The sequence below is a fragment of the Aquarana catesbeiana genome, linkage group LG07 (genome assembly GCF_042186555.1).
Source record: "Aquarana catesbeiana isolate 2022-GZ linkage group LG07, ASM4218655v1, whole genome shotgun sequence".
In the NCBI taxonomy this organism is placed as follows: Eukaryota; Metazoa; Chordata; class Amphibia; order Anura; family Ranidae; genus Aquarana; species Aquarana catesbeiana.
Window position 1 is genome coordinate 22,240,497 of NC_133330.1, and position 23,680 is coordinate 22,264,176.

General features: G+C 45.3%; 1 protein-coding gene across 1 annotated transcript in view; it reads left to right on the plus strand.

Annotated features, from left to right (window-relative positions):
• Nucleotides 1–23,680, plus strand: part of PLXND1 (plexin D1) — a gene marked incomplete at its 5' end in the record, with an annotated part of 200,134 nt that overhangs the window by 138,813 nt on the left and 37,641 nt on the right. The window contains 3 exon segments of the mRNA XM_073591756.1: nucleotides 2,808–2,938; nucleotides 4,472–4,670; nucleotides 8,469–8,615. Of these exon segments, the coding sequence (XP_073447857.1) occupies nucleotides 2,808–2,938; nucleotides 4,472–4,670; nucleotides 8,469–8,615 (477 nt within the window).

Consider the following 23,680-nt stretch of genomic DNA (forward strand, 5'->3'; position numbering starts at 1 on the left):
TGCGCTTCTGGAAGAATGGTCAAACATTCCCATAGACACACTCCTAAACCTTGTGGACAGTCTTCCCAGAAGAGTTGAAGCTGTTGTAGCTGCAAAGGGTGGGCCAACTCAATATTGAACCCTACGGACTAAGACTGGGATTCCATTAACGTTCATGTGCGCGTAAAGGCAGGTGTCCCAATACTTTTGGCAATATAGGGTATAAAATGCCAGCATGTGTTTCTACTTACCAGCAAAGACGGAAAAGCCAAATATCAGTTTTGGTGAAGTTAGGGTTAAAGTGTCAGGGCAATCTGGTTAGCTGTACATACCCAGCCCTCGAAAAAACTGAAGGCCTACCTAAATTGTAGAGCTCCCCTATGGGTTCGTTTATGCTTAGTGCACTGAGCTGCAAGGGGGATGGGGGTCAACCCAGATCAAAGCAGGCTCAACGCCTGGACACAGCCAATAGTATCGATACCTATGAGCCCAGTTCACACCAAAGCATGGTGTTGGGGAAAAATTTCGACAAGCTGCATTTTTTTGTAGCACACTAAAATGCATTACAACGCTCGTCAACGTATCTGGAGAAACTAGAAAACAAAAAAAAAAGCCTGCAAAAATTGGTCATCAACACGCATGTGCTTTTCTATGTGCATGTGGTGTGAATAAGCCTTTATTTTAATTTTGGATGGCTAGGAGCTGTGGAGATGTTGGTGTTCATCAACGGCTGAAATCTGAGCCGCCTTAAGCCCAGCTCGGAATTAAAAGTTAATGAAGGGCTCCCGGTGTTTAGACGATGCTGATTAGCGATGACAATCGGGCTCCTTCTTGCGTGTCTCCAGGTTCTCAGGCGGTGCATATCAAACCCATCAACAGGGAACGGGACATCTGAGAACAGGAAATTCATTGGCCACTTTTATTGGCTGGAACCCTTAAAGTAACACTAAACTTTAGTTTAAAAATAAAAATTCTATTCTAGTCTGTATTCTTAACTCAGAAATACCTCCAAATCTCCTCAAAATCTCTAAATTCCTTTTTTTTGCTGCTGTGATCTGACTTCCTGTTAAAGGGTGGCTACGTTCGTTCTCAATGGTTCCACTGTATGTAGAAACATTGCCACCCTCTCTTGATGGACCATGGACTCCCGAAAATGGTCTATGGCAGGGGTCTCCAAACTTTCTAAACAAAGGGCCAGTTTATATTCCTTCAGACTTTAGAGGGGCCGGACTGTGGCCAGCAGGAGTGGAAATTTCCCTGGCATCAGTGGGAGTAAACATCGCCCCATTTGGTATCAGAGGGCGGAATTAGTGCCCTATGGTTGGTATCATTGTATATCATTGTATCATTGTATATCATTGTATCATTGTATATCATTGTATCATTGTATATCGTTGTATCATATGGTTGGTATCAATGTCAGTGGGAGAAATGGTGCCCCATTGTTGATGTCAATTGGCAGAATTGTGTCTTGTATCAGTGGGAGGAATAGTGCTCCAAGGGCCGGATACAGGCAAGCAAAGGGCCGCATCTGGCCCCAGGGCCGCAGTTAGGAGACCACTGGTCTATGGGATGTGTAGTGCACATAGAGCAACCAACGTGCACTGCTCGGTCCAAACAGGGAAGGGAGGGGGGAATATGGACTTCAGTTAAAGGGACTTCTGTTTAATGGACTTCTGTTGAAGGGCCATGTTGGAAAATTTTCCATCGATCAGTGGCTGCAGCCAAATCAGCTGCATCCACTGATCAGTGTACTCTGACAGCAGCTTGTGACATGGTAGGAAGGAGGAAAACAAATGAAATGGATGGAGGAATCAGTTTTTTTTTACAGCTTATTGGCCAAGCAATGACAGCTTTGGATCAAACCCAAGCCCAAACTTAAGCTCATCCCTAACAGTGACAATGGTCCACCATTTGTAATGTGTGTCTGCATGACCTCTTGTAGTCCCCACCACTGGGCTCATGTGACAAGGTAACAGTGCAGAAGAGCCATTGAGAGACAGTGGTCACCCTATAACAGGAAGTGCCTGAACAAGGAGATTTATGGCAGGATCACAAAAGATTTCTTTTAAAGAAAGCTGCAGATTTCAAAGAATTTTGGAATGAACAAGTTAAAGCTTATATGAAATTTTAGTAATTGGGGGTTAGATCTACTTTAAGTCAGAATCCCAGCTAACAATAGTCTGATTCTGCAGACAGAAGGAAGAGGAGGAGTCAAGAGTTAAAGTGCACCTTCACCCTTAAGTATATTTCATGTTGCCCTGCCTCCTCCTCCTCCCTTTCCTCTCATACAATTGGACATCGTTGTGTTCAAGTTGATGGCTTTATTTGCACTGCAAATCATACTTACCTATCCGAAAAGTATGTTTTTTTCCCCCGCCCCCCGTGCCACATGGCTTCAGGTCCTGAGCGATCCCTATGCCGTATTTGTACGCTTGTGGGCTTCTCCAAACATCTGCGCACATGCAGGGTTTGCCACGTTTGCGCAGAGGTGGCCATCAGGGGAGTCCCAAACCTTCACCTGTCTTTGGGCATGCGTGGGAAAGGACGTGCACCTACACAGATGGGCTGGAGGCTGGGCAGATCCCTTTGGGTATGTATATCTGCACATGCACCAGAATGTCGAGACAGAGAGGGTGAGCGGAGCCACCTAAGAGAAGATGGACTGAAGGTCCCCTTTAATAGAAAAATGGGATAATAAACAAAAACTGTGTGATAACGGGAAATCGTTTTGGTTAATGTATAGTGAAAATCCCCTGGAAGGCAAAACTTTTCTAACATCAGGTCTCTGAGGTCTGTTTTTTTGATGTGTTTGTTTTATGTCGCAGGTCCCAGAAAGCTGCCGATCAAATATGGAGGAGGGGATCGTCACGCTGTCAACTCTCTTGAGCAATCGCCATTTCTTGGTCACCTTCATCCATGCGATGGAGATGCAGAAGGACTTTGCTGTGAGGGACAGGTGAGGAGACTGATGATTTCATAAAGAGATACAAAGTCTTTTTTTTAACAGTAGAAAATGTATTCATGTAGCACTCGCCTCTTAGAGGGCCCGCTGATTTGGCCACAAGGTTCTTTCCCCGGTAGGTGCGCCAGCAGAATTCTGGATGAGCCCCCAAATGTAGTGGTACCCCCATAGGAGCATGCAGTATTAAAGGTTCCTTAAAATGGATGTAAACCTGAAAAAAAAATGTTTTAATTAAGGCTTGCACCTTGTACAGTATAGGATTTCATGTCATCTGTGCCCAGTCTTGCCACGAAGAGTTAATCCAGCTCTGAGCAATCCTCTTACCCTGTTTCCCCGAAAATAAGTCCTAGCGTGATTTCGGTGATGGCTGCAATATAAACCCTACCCCCTAAATAAGCCCTAGTTAAAGTCCTTGTAGGTCTTGTTTTCAGGGTAGGGCTTATTTTCGGGGGAAAGAGGGTAGGGCTTATTTGGGGGGTAGGGCTTATATTGCAGCCATCGCCGACAATCACGCTAGGTCTTATTTTAGGGGAAACAGGGTATGTTTTTTCAGTAAGATAAAAACTGACACACAGAGAAATAGGAGTCAGTTCTTCCCCCTTGCTGTGAGTGACAGGTGATTTACATATCTCATGCACAAACCTGAGAGAGGCATTCTGTGTACTTCAGATCCCCTTCTCCTTTCTTCTCCAGCTCTCCCAGGATTGGCTGCTCCACACCTCAGCATGATTGGGCATGCTGAAGTCATGTGGTGACTTTTCTGGGATTTGACTGGATGTTAGAGATCATAGCAGAAGTTCAGTGTAAGAAATACACAGGAGAAAATGCATGTTGACAAGGGGAGTGTAGACATGGGCGGGGAGTCTACTGACATCACGGACTCCACCCACCGAGCTCCAGACAACAGACCCGCCCACAGAATCTGCAGTTTTTTGGGTCTCATAACAGACAGAGGGGAGGCATTTGACAGGTGACGATACATGCAGGAGGCGTGTATATCCTTATAGATAACCACTATGGCAGTAGTTCAGAAAGGATGAGAGTGGGTTTACATCCACTTTAAGTCTTTTCCCGGAATTGCTTGTCACAGTCACTCTTTTGGCTTAATAATTAGTCTAGGGGTATTCTTTTTGGTGCTTTATTAAGAGCTTGAGCTTGGGTGGGCACAGGGTACCCATGGGATACTCCAACAATGCTAAGTAGTAACTTGAGGACACAAAGATTCCGAGCACAGTCCTTGCAGCAGCAAATAATGAGCTATATGGGGACACCATAAACAATGTCCACTTTAAACACATACTGACTGATGCAAGAGGGATGGCAGCAAGACACACTCACTGGGATCTCACACACTGGTCTGTACTCACTTATGTCCTTGGATAGTTGGATGCCGCCTTCTAATATCTGTTAGACATACACTATATTACCAAAAGTATTTTGGTAACATAGTGTGCCCTGTGCTGTAATATTGTGCGTAGCTCACTCATAAAACTGATGCCTACCTGCCTTTGTGTTCTGATTGCTCAGGTGTAACTTGGCCTCTCTGCTCACTATCGCCCTCCATGGCAAGTTGGAGTATTACACAAGCATCATGAAAGATCTCCTGGTGGACCTCATAGACTCGTCGGCCCCCAAGAACCCCAAGCTGATGCTTCGCCGGACCGAGTCGGTGGTGGAGAAAATGCTGACCAACTGGATGTCTATCTGCATGTACAGCTGCCTCCGGGTAGGGCGCTCAGAACTGAATATTTGTAAAAACATTCTCCCTAAACACTGCCGGTACAGCTGGCAGGTCATGATTTCCAGTCTTCCTCCTGTGGAAACATTGAACATTGCCAATTAGATAAAAGAATTCAAAAGAAAAAAAGAGCGCCACAAAGTTTCAACAGTAGATTGCAACGTTCTCAGGAAATGCCATGGCGTTTTAGGAATGACAGCTCCCTTCATCAGGGCTACAAATACAAAGGATCATTCTTTTTTTCAGTTTCTATCGTCATTGCTTTAAGAGTAACTTTTGTTGAAAAAAAAAATAAAAAATACAATCCTCACTGGGTGATTTTAGCAAACTTTATAGCAGATTCTGGCTCTTTTTCTGTTCTGAAGAAAAAGCAACTTGTGCCACCATGTCCTATCCAGGCTGATTCTGAATGGTAGGGTCTGGTTCATTATAACCACCTGGTGCTGTCCCAGTGTTCTAGTAAGAAAAGTTGCAGGGTCTGCATTCCTTTAAATGTATTTAACCTATATGAAGTATCTCACTGAAACTTAACTTCCTATTGCAGGGGATGCCTAAAATTTTACTTGTGTCTTAGCACAGATGTCTGAGAAAATCAGTGAGCCAATCACACACACAGGAAATTACATTTCTGGGGATGTTTTGTACACTGAAATTTCCTTTTTCTTTTCTCAGACATCTGTGTTAAGCGAGAAGTACAATTTTAGGCACCATCTGCAATAGGGATTTCATTTTTGGTGAGATACTCCTTAAGGGTTAAATATTTTTCAAGGGACGCAGACCCTGCAGCTGTTCTCATTAGAACCTTGGGAGTGCACCAGGTGATTATAATGAACCAGACAACCCCTTCCCACCCCCATTCAGAATCAGTTTGCACAGGACATGGTGGAACAAATTGCTTTTTTTCTATACAGGTGTACAGAACTCCTCCAGGTTGCCATACTGCATAAAACATTTTGACAGTTTGAGAAAGTGATATCAGATTCAGATTGAAATCTAAATGTATTTTTTTATTTTTTTAAATTGAAAGTGAAGTTCCCCTTTAAGTAGAATAATATACAATAAAATCGAAATGATATAACATTCAGATCAGAGGCAGCAGAGAGCTCCCTGTATATTATAGGGATTTCCATACCTATTCTGGAGACTTACCTAGGATGGGGTCCAGTGCCCGACCACCTTGTCTCCCTATTGGACTAATAGGACAGCCCAAGCACCACTCCAGATAACTAGGTAATAAATATCTAATTAAATAACTAAATATTACAATATTATTATTACATAAATATTATCTAAATATTTAAAAAAAAAGTTTTTTCAGCCCCAACAGCTCTACAATAGAAGGAGAGACGGTACAATTACAATACAAGCCAAGACAAGAAGTGTAGGAGGGCCCTGCTCTGCAGAGCTTACAATCTACAAATATAAATCTAGATCACGATCTGACTGCCCTGCCTTACAGGGTCAGATTGGCCAAGATGTTGGAGTTCGGGTTTAAGTACACAGACTGAACGCAGTTATTGCTGTCCTGTTGGCGGAGGTGAAAGGTCGGAGGTCTTGTTGTGACAGCGGTGACCCCAGTAATAAGCGTATTCTGTTAGCAGAAGAATAGAAGTCTGCAGTTGATTAGCCGCTGATCCCAGTGTGTGAGGGGGGTCCAGGGAGAGGAGCGGAGGGGAGGTGAGGCGACTCTCATTCATGGCAGAGTTTCCATACACTGAGCCCAGCCGTCCACATGCAGACGGTTCTGTCATTGTTGGACCCCGTCCATTCCCCCTGCAGTCCTTACAAACATGTGATACATGAGTACAGCATTGTGTTGTCATCTGATCCTTTGTGTCACTTGACAGTGCGGTTGTCATGCTCAGCTGCAAGACATCTGTCTGTACGACCAAGCTTTATTTATTGATGAGGAATTAAAGGGATTTTCTTCCTTCAGAGAACAACAGCCTAATTAAAGGGCAATTCCAGCCAGTCAGTTGAATGCAAAACAATGGTGGGAATTGCTTTAGCTGCCAAATGTATTGCTAACAGTCTTGTGACTTCCCCACCTCGGGGTGACAACACTTTTTAGAACTAGCAGTTCTACTGAGTCTGTGTCACTGCCCCGCCTCCTGCCTGCTCTTTGGACCACCCAACTCTTTCCCTTATTTGCCACTGCCCCGCCTCCTGTCTGCTCTTTAGACCACCCAGCCCTTTCCCTTATATGTCACTGCCCCGCCTCCTGTCTGCTCTTTGGACCACCCAACTCTTTCCCTTATGTGCCACTGCCCCGCCTCCTGTCTGCTCTTTGGACCACCCAACTCTTTCCCTTATGTGCCACTGCCCCGCCTCCTGTCTGCTCTTTGGACCACCCAGCACTTTCCCCTATATGTCACTGCCCCGCCTCCTGTCTGCTCTTTGGACCACCCAACTCTTTCCCTTATATGTCACTGCCCCTCCTCCTGTCTGCTCTTTGGACCACCCAACTCTTTCCCTTATTTGCCACTGCCCCACCTCCTGTCTGCTCTTTGGACCACCCAGCCCTTTCCCTTTATATATCACTGCCCCTCCTCCTGTCTGCTCTTTGGACCACCCAACTCTTTCCCTTATTTGCCACTGCCCCACCTCCTGTCTGCTCTTTGGACCACCCAGTCCTTTCCCTTATATGTCACTGCCCTACCTCCTGTCTGCTCTTTTGACCACCCAGCCCTTTCCCTTATATGTCACTGCCCCTCCTCCTGTCTGCTCTTTGGACCACCCAACTCTTTCCCTTATTTGCCACTGCCCCACCTCCTGTCTGCTCTTTGGACCACCCAGCCCTTTCCCTTATATGTCACTGCCCCACCTCCTGTCTTCTCTTTGGACCACCCAATCCTTTCCCTTATATGTCACTGCCCCACCTCCTGTCTGCTCTTTGGACCACCCAGCCCTTTCCCTTATATGTCACTACCCCGCCTCCTGTCTTCTTTTTGAACCACCCAACTCTTTCCCTTATATGTCACTGCCCCGCCTCCTGTCTGCTCTTTGGACCTCCCAGCCCTTTCCCATATGTCACTGCCCCACCTCCTGTCTTCTCTTTGGACCACCCAATCCTTTCCCTTATATGTCACTGCCCCACCTCCTGTCTGCTCTTTGGACCACCCAGCCCTTTCCCTTATATGTCACTACCCCGCCTCCTGTCTTCTCTTTGAACCACCCAACTCTTTCCCTTATATGTCACTGCCCCGCCTCCTGTCTGCTCTTTGGACCACCCAGCCCGTTCCCTTATATCTCATTGCCACGCCTCCTGTCTGCTCTTTGGACCACCCAGCCCTTTCCCTTATATGTCACTACCCCGCCTCCTGTCTTCTCTTTGAACCACCCAACTCTTTCCCTTATATGTCACTGCCCCGCCTCCTGTCTGCTCTTTGGACCACCCAGCCCGTTCCCTTATATCTCATTGCCACGCCTCCTGTCTGCTCTTTGAACCACCCACTGGTGACATCCACCCAATTCTTTCCCTTATATGTCACTGCCCCGCCTCCTTTCTGCTTTTTAGAGCCCAACGATGACACCCACCCAGTTCTTTCCCAATTCAATATGCAGCTTTCACAGTCTGAAGTACAGTATATGTTATATACAGTTGTTCAGGGTTTGGTTTATGAGAACACTTACTGATCCACACCTTCTATAAATCCCCCTCTAGACATATTTAACTTGTTTTTCTGCTCACTAATGGTTTATGAACATAGCCACACCCACTTGTGTATGCAAACCTCATCGATCTCATCTATTTTTCATGTGTCTAACCAACATTTTCGTTAACAGGAAACCGTGGGAGAGCCATTCTTTTTGCTGCTGTGCGCCATTAAACAACAAATCAACAAGGGCTCCATTGATGCCATCACAGGGAAGGCACGGTACACCCTAAATGAGGAGTGGCTGCTCAGAGAGAACATTGAGGCCAAGCCTATGGTAAGCAGCATCCCCTGCAGGATGTCAATGTTCAGCCAATGTCTCAAAGTCTAAAATTGCCATTTTGGTGTAGTTAATAGTAGTTAGTCAAGTTCATCTGACCTTGTTCTGTGATGGTGAAGATGTTTTGTCTCTTCTCAATGCCACTTCTTCATAGCTTCTTCCATAGAGTCTCCAAGCCATTTGTTCATAGTTTCCTTTGTAGTTTTACTCAAGCTGTTTCTTCCTATCTTCTTTTATAACTTCTCCAAGCCACTTTGTCGTTTCCCTTAATAGCTTCTCCAAGCCACTTCTTCATAGCTTATTTGAAAGCTTCCTCAAACCACTTTTTTGTAGTTTGCTTCATACCTTATCCAAGCCACTGCTTCATAGCTTTTTTAATAGCTTCTCCAAACAACTTCTTTGTAGCTTTCCTAGAAGCTTCTTCAAGCCACTTCTTTGTAGTTTCTTTCGTAACTTCTCCAAGCCACTTTTGCATACCTTCCTTCATAGATACTCCAAGCCAGTTCTTCGTAGCTTCCTTCATAGCTTCTCCAAGCCAGTTCTTTGGACCTTCTTTCTTAGCTTCTCCAAGCCACTACTTTTGATAGCTTTCTCAAGCGACCTCTTTGCAGCTTCCTTTATAATGTCTCCAAGCCACTTCTTCATAGGTTCTTTCATAACTTCTTCTGCAACTTCTTTGTAGTTTCCTTCATACCTTTCACAAGCCACTTTTCATAGCTTCTTTCATGGCTTCCTCAAGTCACCTCTTTGCAGCTTCCTTCATAGCGTCTCCAAGCTACTTATTCATAGCTTATTTAATAGCTTCTTCAGCCACTTTGTAGTTACCTTTATAACTTCTCCAAGCCACTTCTTTATAGCTTTTTTTGTAACTTCTCCAAGCCACTTCTTCTTAGCTTCTTTCATAGCTTCTTCAAGCCACTTATCTGTAGCTTCTTTCGTAGCTTCTCCAAGCCACTTTTGCGTACCTTCCTTCATAAATACTCCAAGCCACTTCTTCGTAGCTTCCTTCTTAAGTTCTCTGAACCACTATTTTGTAGCTTCCTTCATAGCTTCTCCAAGCACTTCTTTGCAGCTTCCTTCTTAGCTTCTCCAAGCCAATTCTTCGTAGCTTCTTTTAATAGCTTTTCCAAGCCCTTTCAAAGCTTCTCCAATTCGCTTCTTTATAGCTTCTTTGATAGCTTTGTCAAGCCACCTCTTTGCAACTTCCTAAGTAAGGTCTCCAAGCCATTCTTCATAGGTTCTTTCATTGGTTCTTCAGCCACTTCTCTGTAGTTTCCTTCATAGCTTCTCCAAGCCACTTTTTCATAGCTTCTTTCGTAGCTTCTCCAAGCCACTTCTTCATAGCTTCCTTCATAGCTTCTGCAAGCCACTTCTTCGTAGCTTCTTTCACAGGTTCTCTAAGCCACATCTTTGCAGCTTCCTTCGTAGCTTCTCCAAGCCACTTCTTTGTGGCTTCCTTCCTAGCTTCTCCAAGCCACTTCTTTAGAGCTTACTTCGTAGCTTCTGCAAGCCACTTCTTCGTAGCTTCTTTCACAGGTTCTCTAAGCCACATCTTTGCAGCTTCCTTCGTAGCTTCTCCAAGCCACTTCTTTAGAGCTTCCTTCGTAGCTTCTCCAAGACACTTCTTGATAGCTTCTTTAATAGCTTCTAAAAAGCCACTTCTTCGTAGCTCCCTTTGTAGCTTTCCCAAGCCCTTTCGTAGCCTCTCTAAGCCAGTTCTTTGCTTCGCTTGGCTCGGAGAAGCTACAAAATGTCTTCAACATTTCAGTTGAATATGACTAACAGCTACTGGCTATACCATGACCTGGATAAATGAGAACCTTCATAGTCATTTTGGTGTGTTGGGTCTTTCCAATTTATTTTTCGGTTTTTGAGGGCAGCTGGACAAAGCCAAACGGGCACCCATGGTCAATTAAATTATATCAAAATAACAGTTTGAACGTGTTGCAAGTAATAGGTGATCTGTATGCTAATATTATATTTAAATATAATATACTGTATATAATAACATTTTTAATAATAATGAAAAAACTATTAAGACCCTACAGTACCTTATGCACTGTCAACACCTTCCTTCCATTACTACACAAATATGTGGCAAGTGTTTTTGCTGGGAGCACCCTCGGCTCAGCTTGGATATCAGTTATTTCAGTCATGGAGAATCAGCTTTAAATGTGGGCATTGCCTAGGGTGTTCTGCGTGCATTTGCACTCCTGCAGACTGACACCCACCCATATGGGCATTTTGATAATTGCATAACTCCTAGCCAGTAAACTGCTTGCATCAAGCTCTTGAGAGAAATACTGAAGCAGGGTGCTGTGATGTCTTCAGGAAGCTATGTACAGCACTCTGCCGGCACCTCTCACCAGACACGATCGACCTGCATTGCCTGGAGGAGCACAGAGACCCAGTGATGATATCACTGTGTCTAGAATAGCGTATGAAATTATTATTATTAAAATAGAAGGATTTTATTTTAAAAATTTAAATAACATGTGAGAGAGGAATCGGGAAAGCCAACATATACGCAGCATAACCTTCAGTTTTAACATATGGACTATATAAACAGCACAAAAATCGCATAAGACTTTAAGAGAGCTTTACACAGAATTCAGGAAAAGAAATAACAATGCCTTTTAAAGACATTTTTATGGACAAGAGTAAGATTTTCTTACAGACTGAATTCCTGGGCGGTTGGCAACCTTGGTCCGTCCAGGCTGACAGGCAGGTAAAATGAGCCTCGTCGATGTCTGACGTTTGCAGGAAAAGAAAACACTGAAGGAGTCGCAGTGATTTATGAGTGAAGTATTACATTGTTTTCTTCACTGAAATATCCCAGACAGGGGCCATATTTAACCCAGCAGCCCCCGGGTTCTCTCTGGGGGGAACTCATGGAAGTGTCTGTCCCTGGGAGCCCTTTGATTAATGGCTGTGGATACCCTGGGAGGGGGGTACCGATGGCTGGAGGGAGGGGATATTAATTTCCTATGTAGACATTACCGCAGAGGAGCAGAAGAATCCGTCACCGCTGGTTGGACATACACAAACTTTACAGAATGTACAGAAAGCAAAGCAGGATGTCTCATTTCCTCAAAACAAATGATCACGCAGCATCCCCGCATAGATCACAGCTGTCCCACCATCGGCCCCAAATTCCTCCCTTCATCCTTCCTCCATAACTGTCCCTGTTCTAGGTTAACAAATCTACTATTTAACTACACAGTTACATTTGTATTCCTAGAATTAGTCCTGTTTATCCTATAAAAGATTGCATACGCTCGGCCACTTGTATGACCAAGGAGTAGTGACACTACCCACTGCCACCGATCAAAATGTATATTTTCAAATACATTTAAATCTTAACTGAATGACTCATAGTCGTTGATTAAAAAGGAATTCACATAGCTATTCACTCAGTGAAAGTGAATGCACATTCGTTCTGTAGGAATGAGGCCAAAAAAGAATGTAACTGGGCTATATCCCATGCTGTTCAAATGTATATCATTAATTTAAAATGGAAAATACTAAATTTGGCCACTAGATGGAGCTAAGTATCATAGGAATTTTCTGTAATAATTAGCTCAATCTAGTGGCCAAATACTGGTTGGGGGGGGGGGGGGGGATATACAGGAAAGGGGAGGACACAAACTTTACAGAATGTACAGAAAGCAAAGCCGGATGTCTCATTTCCTGAAAACAAATGATCACCCAGTATCCTACATAGATTACAGCTGTCCCTTATCTGGTCCCAAATTCTTCCCTCCATCCTTCTTCCATAACTGTCCCTCTTCTAGGCTAATAAATTTACTATATAACTACAGTTACCCTCTTATACTGGACTTCGACCTATAAAAACGCACATTGCATACACTCAGCTGCTAGTATGACAGAGGAGTAGGGATACTACCCACTGCAACCACTCAAATGTGTATTTTCAAATAAATTTAAATCCTAACTGAATTTATAAGGAGTTGGCATAACTATTCACCTAGTGAAAATGTGTGTACGTTCTTTGTAAATGGAGTGAAAAACCTTTGGCTATAAGGTTATAATCTTTGTTGTAAATCATGGATTTAAAATGGAAAATACTGAATTCAGCCACTAGTTGGAGCTAAGTGTCATAGGATTTATTTGTAATACTTTGCTCCATCTAGTGGCCAGCTGGTGAAGGGGGTGGAAATACGTAAACTTTACAAGCAAAGCTTGATGTCTCATTGCCTGAAAAAAATGATCACGCAGCATACCGGCATAGATCACAGCTGTCCCTCCATCAGGGCTGGCCCAAGACATTGTGCTGCCCGAGTCCAAGAATGAAATGCTGCCCCCCCCCCCCCCCCGAAAAAAAAAATTACGCCCACCGAAAGGCCCCCACATCCATTATTTTATATCATGATAATTAAAAGTAAAATTAAATTTATCAGGAAGTCAGATTTATACGCAACAGCACCTTGTCTATATGCAACATTATATGACATACCATTATGTTCAATAGTATGTGGGCTAGGGCAGTATATAGACAGGCTAGGGCAGTATATAGACAGGCTAGAGTAGTATATAGACAGGCTAGGGCAGTATAGGGGTGGGCTAGGGTATTATATAGACAGGCTAGGGCATTATATAGACAGGCTAGGGTAGTATATGGACAGGCTAGGGCAGTATAGGGGCAGGCTAGAGTAGTATATAGACAGGCTAGGGTAGTATATAGGCAGGCTAGGGTAGTATATAGACAGGCTAGGGCAGTATAGGGGTCGGCTAGGGTAGTATAGGGGCAGGCGGAGCGGCACAGGGGGCAGTTGTCACCATGAAACATAAAACTGTTGGAAAAAAAATCTTGGTTGTCAATTTGCTGGGTAGATAGAAGAGAAGGAGAGGCGGCCATGGTTTAATTTGCTGCCCCATCTCAAAGTGCTGCCTGGGTCCCATGGTAGGGCCGGCCTTGCCCTCCATTGGTCCTAAGCCCCCCCCCCATGACTGCCCTTCTTCTAGGTTAATAAATCTACTATCTTACTACACAGTTACTCTTGTTACTCCTACAATCTGCCCAAGATCACATTGCATACCCTAAACCACTAGTATGACAGAGGAGTAGTGATACTACCCACTGCAGCCACTCAAATGTGTATTTTCAAACACATTTAAATTCTACCTGGATATCTCTTAGTGCTTGATTTATAAAGAATTCACATAACTGTCCAGTGAAAGTGCATGCACATTTGTTCTGTGTAAATGGATAAAAAAAAACAAATGTAAACAGGCTATATCCTATGCTGTTTGAATGTAAATCATTGAATTAAAATGGAAAAAACTAAATGAGGCCACTAGATGGCGCTAAGTATCCTAGGAGTTTTCTGTAATACTTAGCTCCATCTAGTGGCCAAATTCTGTCTTTTCTGTTTAAAATTAATTCTTTCGATTTTAACAGCACAGGATATATATATATATATATACTCAATTTACGTTTGGGGGGAGGGGTCTTTTAGCACATTAGCACCACAGTGCAGTAACACATGTAACGTGTGCATTAACATGCATTGCAGTAGGGCAGCCCATTGAAAAAAAAAAAAAAAAAATATTGGCCTACCAATGCAACAAAGTGTTCAGAAAAATCAGACGTATCGCAAAATTTGCAATGGCGGTGTGCTATGGGGCTTTGCGGTGCATTGCGGCGGGCTCCATAGCATGTGTGTTGGAATGCCATTGAAAATAAAGGGCACCGCGATGCATGCAATGTGCGGGGCCATGCAGTGGCGTAAATGCTTGTGTTAACGCACATACGACCGCAATGCAGAAGTCTAAATGAGCGCTAAATTAATAAAAATTGCAAATAAGTCAGTGGCGTCTGGTGTTTTTTTTTTTTTTTTTGGGGGGGGGGGGGCGGTGAACAATGCACCCACACCCAGTCCCTAGTCAGTCGGGTCAGCCGCACAAACCCCCCCCCCTTTCTGGTCAGTTGGACCCGCACTTACCCCATCAATGGCACGGGCAGCGCTTCCCTCTGGGCGACGGGCGGCGGCTTCTCCTGCGTCTTCTCATGGCGCCCCTCTGTCTCCTCCCTCCTCTCCCAGGCCAATAGAATCGCTTCTCCTTTTGGGCCAGTCAGGAAACAGGTCTCAAGAGCCGCTTCCTGATTGGCCAGGAGGAGAATCAGTGTGACAATAGGGAATATTCATTCCCTATTGTCACAACACTGGGTGTGCTCTGCGCCCCGAGCCTACACTTTTTTAAGCCTATTAGAGCCTCAGGCTCTAATCATGTGCTTAAAAAAAAAAACCCCATTGGAATCCATGCGTCCGGCGCCCCGCATGTAGATTAGGGGGTCAGATGCATGTATAGGGGGCGGGCTCTGAAAAAAGTATAACCCGGGCTGTAGGGGAGGGCAGGGGCGTGTCCTGCCACTAAATATTTTGGCGATTTAAGGCGACAATTGACGTCCCTGCGGCACGCAACAATATAATAAAATGGTTCATCTCCGGAGACAGCCTCAGCCGAGACGCAGATGTACGTCCTCTGTACACCGCTCTGTCATATGTTGGTGATATAAATAGTGAAAATAAGTTCAGATGTAATATACAGCATGTGCTCCTCACCATCTGAAGGCTCAGGCGGGCGTGGCCCCGGACCGATCCCATCCTGCAGTATAAATAGAGCGCTGAGATGTGGGATTCGGGGTTTTCTGAGGATTTGATATTAATTTATATTGCAGAATTTGATGACAATGTGTCAGATTTTATTTTTAATCCGATGACTGAGAGGGAGAAACTACAAAGTGTTCTGTGGATGGGACAGACCGCAATCTGGGTGTCAGATGTGCCAAACACAACAATGACAGGCTGACGCTGGAGGGTTCAGAACAGTGACACAGCGACAGTTAGAGATCTCACAATATTAACACAGTGACAGAGATCTCAGAATGATGGCACAGTGACAGTTAGGCTCGGTTCACACATGGGCGGCACGACTTACAGGTCGCCTCAGCGAGGCGACCTGCAAACGACTGCCGGGGCGACTTGCGAGACGACTTCTGCATAGAAGTCTATGCAAGTCGCCCCAAGTCGCCCCCAAAGTAATACAGGAACCTTTTTCTAAGTCGGAGCGACTTGCGTCGCTCCGATTAGAACGGTTCCATAGCACAGAACGGGAGGCGACTTGTCAGGCGACTAGGTCGCCTGACAAGTCGCCCCAGTGTGAACCGAGCCTTAGGGATCTCAGAACAATGATACGGTGACTGTGGAGGTCTAAGAAGGATGACACAGTGACAGTTAGAAATCTTAGAAGGATGACACAGTGACAGTTAGACCCTGTTCACACCAGTGGCTGGGCATTGCATGCACCATTTTTTTGGCAGTGCACTGCAACACAAGTTAATGCATGGCTCCACGTTGCTCTGTGCTGCATATCCTGGCCCTAAGGCGTCATTGGTTGTTTGCCTGCCCACACCATGGCAACATATGACGCTGATACTGGGCAAACTGGGACCCGCGCTTGCGGCACCTCCCTAAAGAACAAGTTCCTGGCTTTGATACATTTAGGGGCTCTCAGAGATCGGCACATTGACCCGTGGGAACCCAGTAATACATCAGCAGAGGAAAATCATAATTATTATTGCTTTCCCTTCTAACTGGAATTGAATGTTATGTTGTTGGCTGATCATAGAAGTAAAATACACCGAGAAGGAGCGTGGCGCCGTGCAATGAAATCATAAAGTTTGTTATCTATCTGTCTCATCCTGGGCGCCAGTCCTGTGTGACCCCCCCACTCCTCCGGTGACCCCTCCCCTCCGGTGGCCTCCTCTCTCCTCCGGTGACCCCTCCCCTCCGGTGACCCCCTCTTTCCTCTGGTGACCCCTCCCCTCCGGTGACCCCCTCTCTCCTCCGGTGACCCCTCCCCTCCGGTGACCCCCTCTCTCCTCTGGTGACCCCTTCCCTCCGGTGACCCACTCTCTCCTCCAGAGACCCCTTCCCTCCGGTGACCCCCCCTGTCCTCCGCTGACCCCTCTCTTCTGGTGACCCCTCTCCTCCGGTGACCCCTCTCCTCCGGTGACTCCTCTCCTCCAGTGACCCCTCTCCTCCAGTGACCCCTCTCCTCTGGTGACCCCCTCTCCTCCGGTGACCCCTCCCCTCCAGTGACCCCCCCCTCCTCCGGTGACTCCTCTCCTCCGCTGACCCCTCTCCTCCGGTGTCCCCTCTCCTCCACTGACCCTCTCTTCTCCGGTGACCCCTCTCCTCCGCTGACCCCTCTCCGCCGGTGACCTCTCTCCTCCGGTGACCCCTCTTTGGTGACACCCTCTCCTCCGGTGACCCCTCTCTCCTCCGGTGACCCTTCTCCTCCGGTGACCCCTCTCTCCTCCGGTGACCCCTCTCTCCTCCGGTGACTCCTCTCCTCTGGTGACCGCTCTCCTCCGCTGACCCCTCTCCTCTGGTGACCCCTCTCCGCTGACCCCCTCTTCTCTGGTGACCCCTCTCCTCCGCTGACCCCTCTCCTCCGCTGACCCCCTCTTCTCCGGTGACCCCTCTCCTCCGCTGACCCCTCTCCTCCGGTGACCCTCTCTCCTCCGGTGACCTCTCTCTTCCGGTGACCCCTCTCCTCCGGTGACCCCTCTCCTCCAAGGACCCCTCTCCTCCAAGGACCCCTCTCTCCTCCGGTGACCCCTCTCCTCCGGTGACCCCTCTCTCCTCCGGTGACCCCCTCTCCTCAGGTGACCCCTCTCCTCTGGTGACCCCTCTCCTCCGCTGATCCCTCTCCTCCGCTGACCCCTCTCCAGTGACCCCCTCTCCAGGGACCTCTCTCCTCCGGTGACTCCCTCTCCTCCGGTGACCCCTCTCATCCGGCGATCCCCTCTCCTCCGGTGACCCCCTCTCCGCTGACCCTTCTCCTCCGGTGACCCCCTTTCCTCCGCTGACCCCTCTCCTCTGCTGACCCCCTCTCCTCCGGTGACCCCCCTCTCCGATGACCCCTCTCCTCCGCTGACCCCATGTGATGTCAGGAGGATGGTATCTGGCTGGGCTCCATGTTATCTGATGGCAGCCGGTCATATCCCATAATAATCCAGTTAGCTCATTAAGGTCTGATTAGACATGAGCTCTTCATAATGCTAAATAAAACAAACCCAGCCCAGGACATACCCCGCCAGAGGGGGACACCTGAGATGGGACCCACCGCTGCATGGCCATATAGCTGACTTCTCCTTCTGAAAATGCCACTTGCCTGGCTTGAGCAACTTCAACTGAATATAGAATTATAACCCAAATTATAAGAGCCATTTGTACTTTTTAGTTGTTTAAAAACAACTTGCCTTTTTATTATTTTTAAAGGAATATTTATATATTTATTTATATACATATATAAATAAATATTTTTATTATTTTTTTGTAGCTTGATTATTATACTTTTTATTATTATATTATTTTATTATTACTATTATTAGTAATTATAGTTTAAAAGGGCGGTAGTTGGGATTTTGCAAGTAAATGGTAGCACTGCCCCCTGTGGGTGGGATGTGCTACTGCAGTCATAGTTGCAACTTTTTAGTATCAACTGTTTTCTAAGACGATCACAAATTATTGATGACGGCCCTGAAAGAATAACCAATCAGCTTCCAGGTTTTATTGTCAAAGCTTAATTGAATAAGCTGAAGTTAGAAGCTGATTGGTTACCATGTACAGCCGCACCAGATTTTGAGTGCTCCAGTTTTAGTAAATCCCCCTCATAGTCTCAACTTTTTTGACAATTACAAATAAAAGCCCAAAAGAATTAGAGATCGGTATAATATTATTAACACTTTTACATTGTAACTGTGTCTTACTAACAGCTGAGCTGCCTCTTGAAACTGATGCAAGTCAGCTGTTATTAACGTCCCCCCCCCCTCCCCGTGTGCCCTTTTGCCCTCTGACGACCTAAACACTGTCTCTTGTTTGGCTTTCTCTCCAGAAATTCATCAGACAGCCAATCAGAAAGCAGTGTAGGAGTTATAGCTGAAATCAGCCAGGAAACGCTTACAACTTACTAAGTTGTCTCTTGAAACAGGTGTAAGTCAGCTGCTTATTTTCCATGGTTGTCCTTCCATCTGCCGTGTGCTTTATCTCCAGCAGTTCAGCAGAGAAAGCAGTAGAGGAGTTCTTGCTGAATGTAGCCAAGAGTCAACCTGCTTGCTGCTTGGCTGTCTCGCTGGCAATTCAACAGAGACAGCCAATCAGAAATAAGCTGAAGAGTTCTTGCTGTATGTAGTCAAGAGACGACTTACTAAGTTGCCTCTTGAAACAGATAGAAATCACCTGCTTATTTTCTCTGTGTATCCCACCTTCTGCCTGGTGCTTGGCTTTCTCTCCAGCAGTTTGCAGGGACAATCCGTCAGAAATCAGTAGAGGAGTTATTGCTCAGCTCTTGCTTTGAATATGTAGTCAAGAGACAACTTAATAACCAAGTTGTCTCTTGAAACCGATGTGAATCAGCTCCTTATTTTTCATGGTTGTCCTTCCATCTGCCTGGTGCTTGGCTTTCTCTCCTGAAGTCCAGCAGAGAAAGCAGTAGAGGAGTTCTTGCTGAATGTAGCCAAGAGTCAGCCCACAACTTACTAGCTAAGTGGTCTCTCGAAAAACAGATGCAGGTCCAGGGGCGGACTGACAACTCATGGGGCCCCCGGGCAATAGGAGATTATGGGGCCCCCAGGCAATCAGAGATTATGGAGCCACACAGTATACACACACACAGTATACAATCACGCAGTATACACAGACATGTTTCTATTGGCTGAGAAGGTACTGGAGAGGTGGGGCAGCTATAATCTCAGGATTTTTAGACCAAAAGGATGTCGGTAAGGGACATTTCAGAGACAGATGTAAAAAAAAAAAATACAGATTTATACATACTGTCCCTGGTTTTACCGAGGCTGGCAACCCTGATGGGGCCCCCTAGTGGGCCAGGGCCCTCGGGCAGTGCCCGAGTGGCTCAATGGTCAGTCCATCCCTGTGCAGGTCACATTCTGTGTGTGTGCCCCTCCTTCTACTTGCCATTCTCCCCAGCAATTCAACAGAGACAGCCAATCAAAAATAAGTAGAGGAGTTACATAGTTACATAGTTAGTCAGGTTGAAAAAAGACACAAGTCCATCCAGTCCAACCATAAAAAAAAAACAACACAAAAAAAAAAAAAAAAAAAAAAAAAAAAAACGTACAATCCAATATACCCAATACTATACCCACAGTTGATCCAGAGGAAGGCAAAAAACCCCAGCAGAGCATGCTCCAATTTGCTACAGCAGGGGAAAAAATTCCTTCCTGATCCCAGAGAGGCAATCGGATTTTCCCTGGATCAACTTTACCTATAAATGTCAGTACCCAGTTATATTATGTACATTTAGGAAAGTATCCAGGCCTTTCTTAAAGCAATCTACTGAGCTGGCCAGAACCACCTCTGGAGGGAGTCTATTCCACATTTTCACAGCTCTTACTGTGAAGAAACCTTTCCGTATTTGGAGATGAAATCTCTTTTCCTCCAGTCGTAAAGAGTGCCCCCTTGTCCTCTGTGTTGACCGTAAAGTGAATAACTCAACACCAAGTTCACTATATGGACCCCTTATATATTTAAACATGTTGATCATATCCCCCCTTATTCTCCTCTTCTCAAGAGTGAACAAATTCAGTTCCTCTAATCTTTCCTCATAGCTGAGCTCCCCCATGCCTCTTATCAGTTTGGTTGCCCTTCTCTGCACTTTCTCCAGTTCCCCGATATCCTTTTTGAGAACTGGTGTCCAAAACTGAACTGCATATTCCAGATGAGGTCTTACTAATGATTTGAACAGGGGCAAAATGATATCTCTCTCTCTGGAGTCCATACCTCTCTTAATACAAGAAAGAACTTTGCTCGCTTTGGAAACCGCAGCTTGGCATTGCATGCTATTATTGAGCTTATGATCTACCAAAACCCCCAGATCCTTCTCCACTACAGATTCCCCCAGTTGTACTCCCCCTAGCATGTATGATGCATGCATATTCTTAGCCCCCAAGTGCATAACTTTACATTTCTCAACATTAAACCTCATCTGCCACATAGTCGCCCAATTAGACAGAGCATTGAGGTCAGCTTGTAAATTGGAGACATCCTGTAAGGACGTTATTCCACTGCATAGCTTGGTGTCATCTGCAAAGACAGAAATGTTACTTTTGATCCCAGACCCAATATCATTTATAAAGATATTAAAGAGTAAGGGTCCCAGCACTGAACCTTGGGGTACACCACTGATAACCTTAGACCATTCAGAGTAAGAATCATTAACCACTACTCTCTGAATTCTGTCTTTTAGCCAGTTTTCTATCCATTTACAAACTGATATTTCCAAGCCTGTAGACTTTAACTTACACATGAGCCGTGTGTGCGGAACTGTATCAAATGCTTTTGCAAAATCCAAATAAACCACGTCCACAGCCACCCCTCTGTCCAAGGTTTTACTTACCTCTTCATAAAAAGAAATCAGGTTTGTCTGACAACTTCTGTCTTTCATGAACCCATGCTGTCTGTTGCTTAAAATGTTTTTTTCCAGCAAGAACTCGTCTATGTGGTCTTTTATTAAACGCTCCAGTATCTTCCCGACTATAGAAGTTAAACTAACAGGTCTATAGTTACTTGGTAAAGACTTTGATCCCTTTTTAAATATAGGCACCACGTTCGCCCTGCGCCAATCCAGCGGTACTATTCCCGTCATTAACGAGTCCCTAAAAATTAGATACAATGGCTTTGAAATTACAGAGCTCAATTCTTTTAGGATCCGTGGGTGGATGCCATCAGGTCCAGGTGCTTTATCCACCTTTATTCTGTCTAAATATTTCTGGACCATATCCCTTTTGAGCCATTGTGGATCATTGGGGGCTGTGTCAATACCACCCCCATTATGGACATGAACTTCCCCATGCTCTTTTGTATACACAGAGCTGAAGAAAGTATTTAATAAATTAGCCTTCTCCTTGTCCCCAGTCACCCACTCTAGATTATTTTGTAAAGGGCCTACATGCTCAGACCTGACCTTTTTACTATTAATATATTTGAAGAATTTTTTGGGGTTTGTCCTACTATTTTTTGCGATCTCTCGTTCATTTTGAATTTTTGCACCCTTGATTTCCTTTTTACATATTCTGTTAAATTCTTTGTAGCATTTAAATGACACTAGTGTTCCTTCATTTTTATATTTTTTAAAAGCTCTTTTCTTATTGTTTATAGCTTTTCTAACTTTGACCGTGAGCCACATAGGTTTTTTTTTTAGCCTTTTAAACTTATTGCCCATGGGAATATACTTTGCAGTGAGGTCCCAAACAGTCTTTTTGAAGAATTCCCATTTCTGTTCTGTGTTTATCGCTGCCAATATTCCCTCCCAGTCTAAGTCCTCGAGAGCAGCCCTCATCCTTGGAAAATTTGCTCTCTTGAAGTTAAGTGTTTTTATCTTTCCCTTATGTATTTCTTGTTTACAGCTAACATCAAATGAAATCATGTTATGGTCACTGCTACCCAGGTGTTCCTTTATCTGCACATTAGTAATAAGCTCTGCATGATTTGAGATTACCAGGTCCAACAGAGCTTCATTCCTAGTTGGGGCCTCAATAAACTGGACCATAAAATTGTCCTGTACTAGGTTTATAAATTTTTGCCCTTTAACTGTCCCAGCAGTGCCATTACTCCAGTCAATTTCTGGGTAGTTAAAATCTCCCATTATTATCACTGTCCCAGCCCTTGCAGCCCTTTCCATCTGTGCAAGGAGCTGAGTCTCCACCTCCTCGTTAACATTGGGTGGTCTATAACAAACTCCAATGATTAACTTTGAACTACGCCCATCTATATGTAGTTCCACCCATAATGCTTCAGACTCATCACACTCTCCATCAATCAGGTCCTCTTTCACACTTGCTTTGAGATCACTTCTCACATAGAGGCAGACCCCGCCACCTTTCCTTTTTACCCTGTCTCTCCGAAAGAGTGCATAGCCAGGAATATTAATAGCCCAGTCATGTGAGGATTGAAGCCAAGTTTCAGCAATACCGATTACATCATAGTTCACTTCATGCACCAGAGCTTCCAACTCACCTATTTTGCTTGGCAGACTTCTGGCATTGGTGAACAAACACTTTAATGCATTATTACATTTTGGTCTGGTGTTTTTCATATATTTTTTAGTAGTACAAATGGCACTACAGTTTCCAATGGCTGTTTGCAACATGGGAAATTTCTTGTCACCTGCCATAACCCTCCCCCCATCTGTCCCCATTCCACCCTCCATTAATGTCTGACCCCTAACTGACCTGTCTTCTTGATGTAATTCTAGTTCACCCTCCCCCCTCAATCCTAGTTTAAATACTCCTCCAGCCTTCCTATAAACCTCTCCCCCAGCACAGCAGACCCCCTTCCATTCAAGTGCAAACCGTCTTTAGCATATAGGTTGCACCCCAATGAAAAGTCAGCCCAGTGCTCTAGAAACCCAAATCCCTCCTCCCTACACCAGGTCTTGAGCCATGCATTCAGCTCTCTAATCACCCACTGCCTTTCCTGTGTTGCGCATGGCACAGGCAATATTTCAGAGAATATCACCTTGGAGGTCCTTCCCTTCAACTTGCAGCCTAGTTCTTTAAATTGATTCTTAAGGAGCCTCCACCTTCCATGTATACTGTCATTGGTTCCAACGTGGACCAAGACAGCTGGGTCATGCCCAGCCCCTCCCAGTAATTTATCCACCCGGTCCACCACATGCCGAACCCTAGCACCAGGGAGACAGCAAACCATTCGGTTGAGGCGATCCTGGCGACAAATTATTCTATCAGTCCTTCTGATTATAGAATCCCCTATAACCACCAACTGTCTAGGCCTACCTGCACTCCCCTCACCACCTTTACTAGATGGGCTGCTCTCCCGGCTGTTAGGGATAGCAGTGACATCTAGGGCTGCCACCTCTGTGTTTGCCACCTCCACATCTTCACCCAACTTGGCAAATTTGTTTTGATGCACAAACACAGGACTGGCCTTCCTATTCTGCGAGCCCCTTCCACTCCCTCTAACTACATTAACCCATCTTCCTATCTGATAATC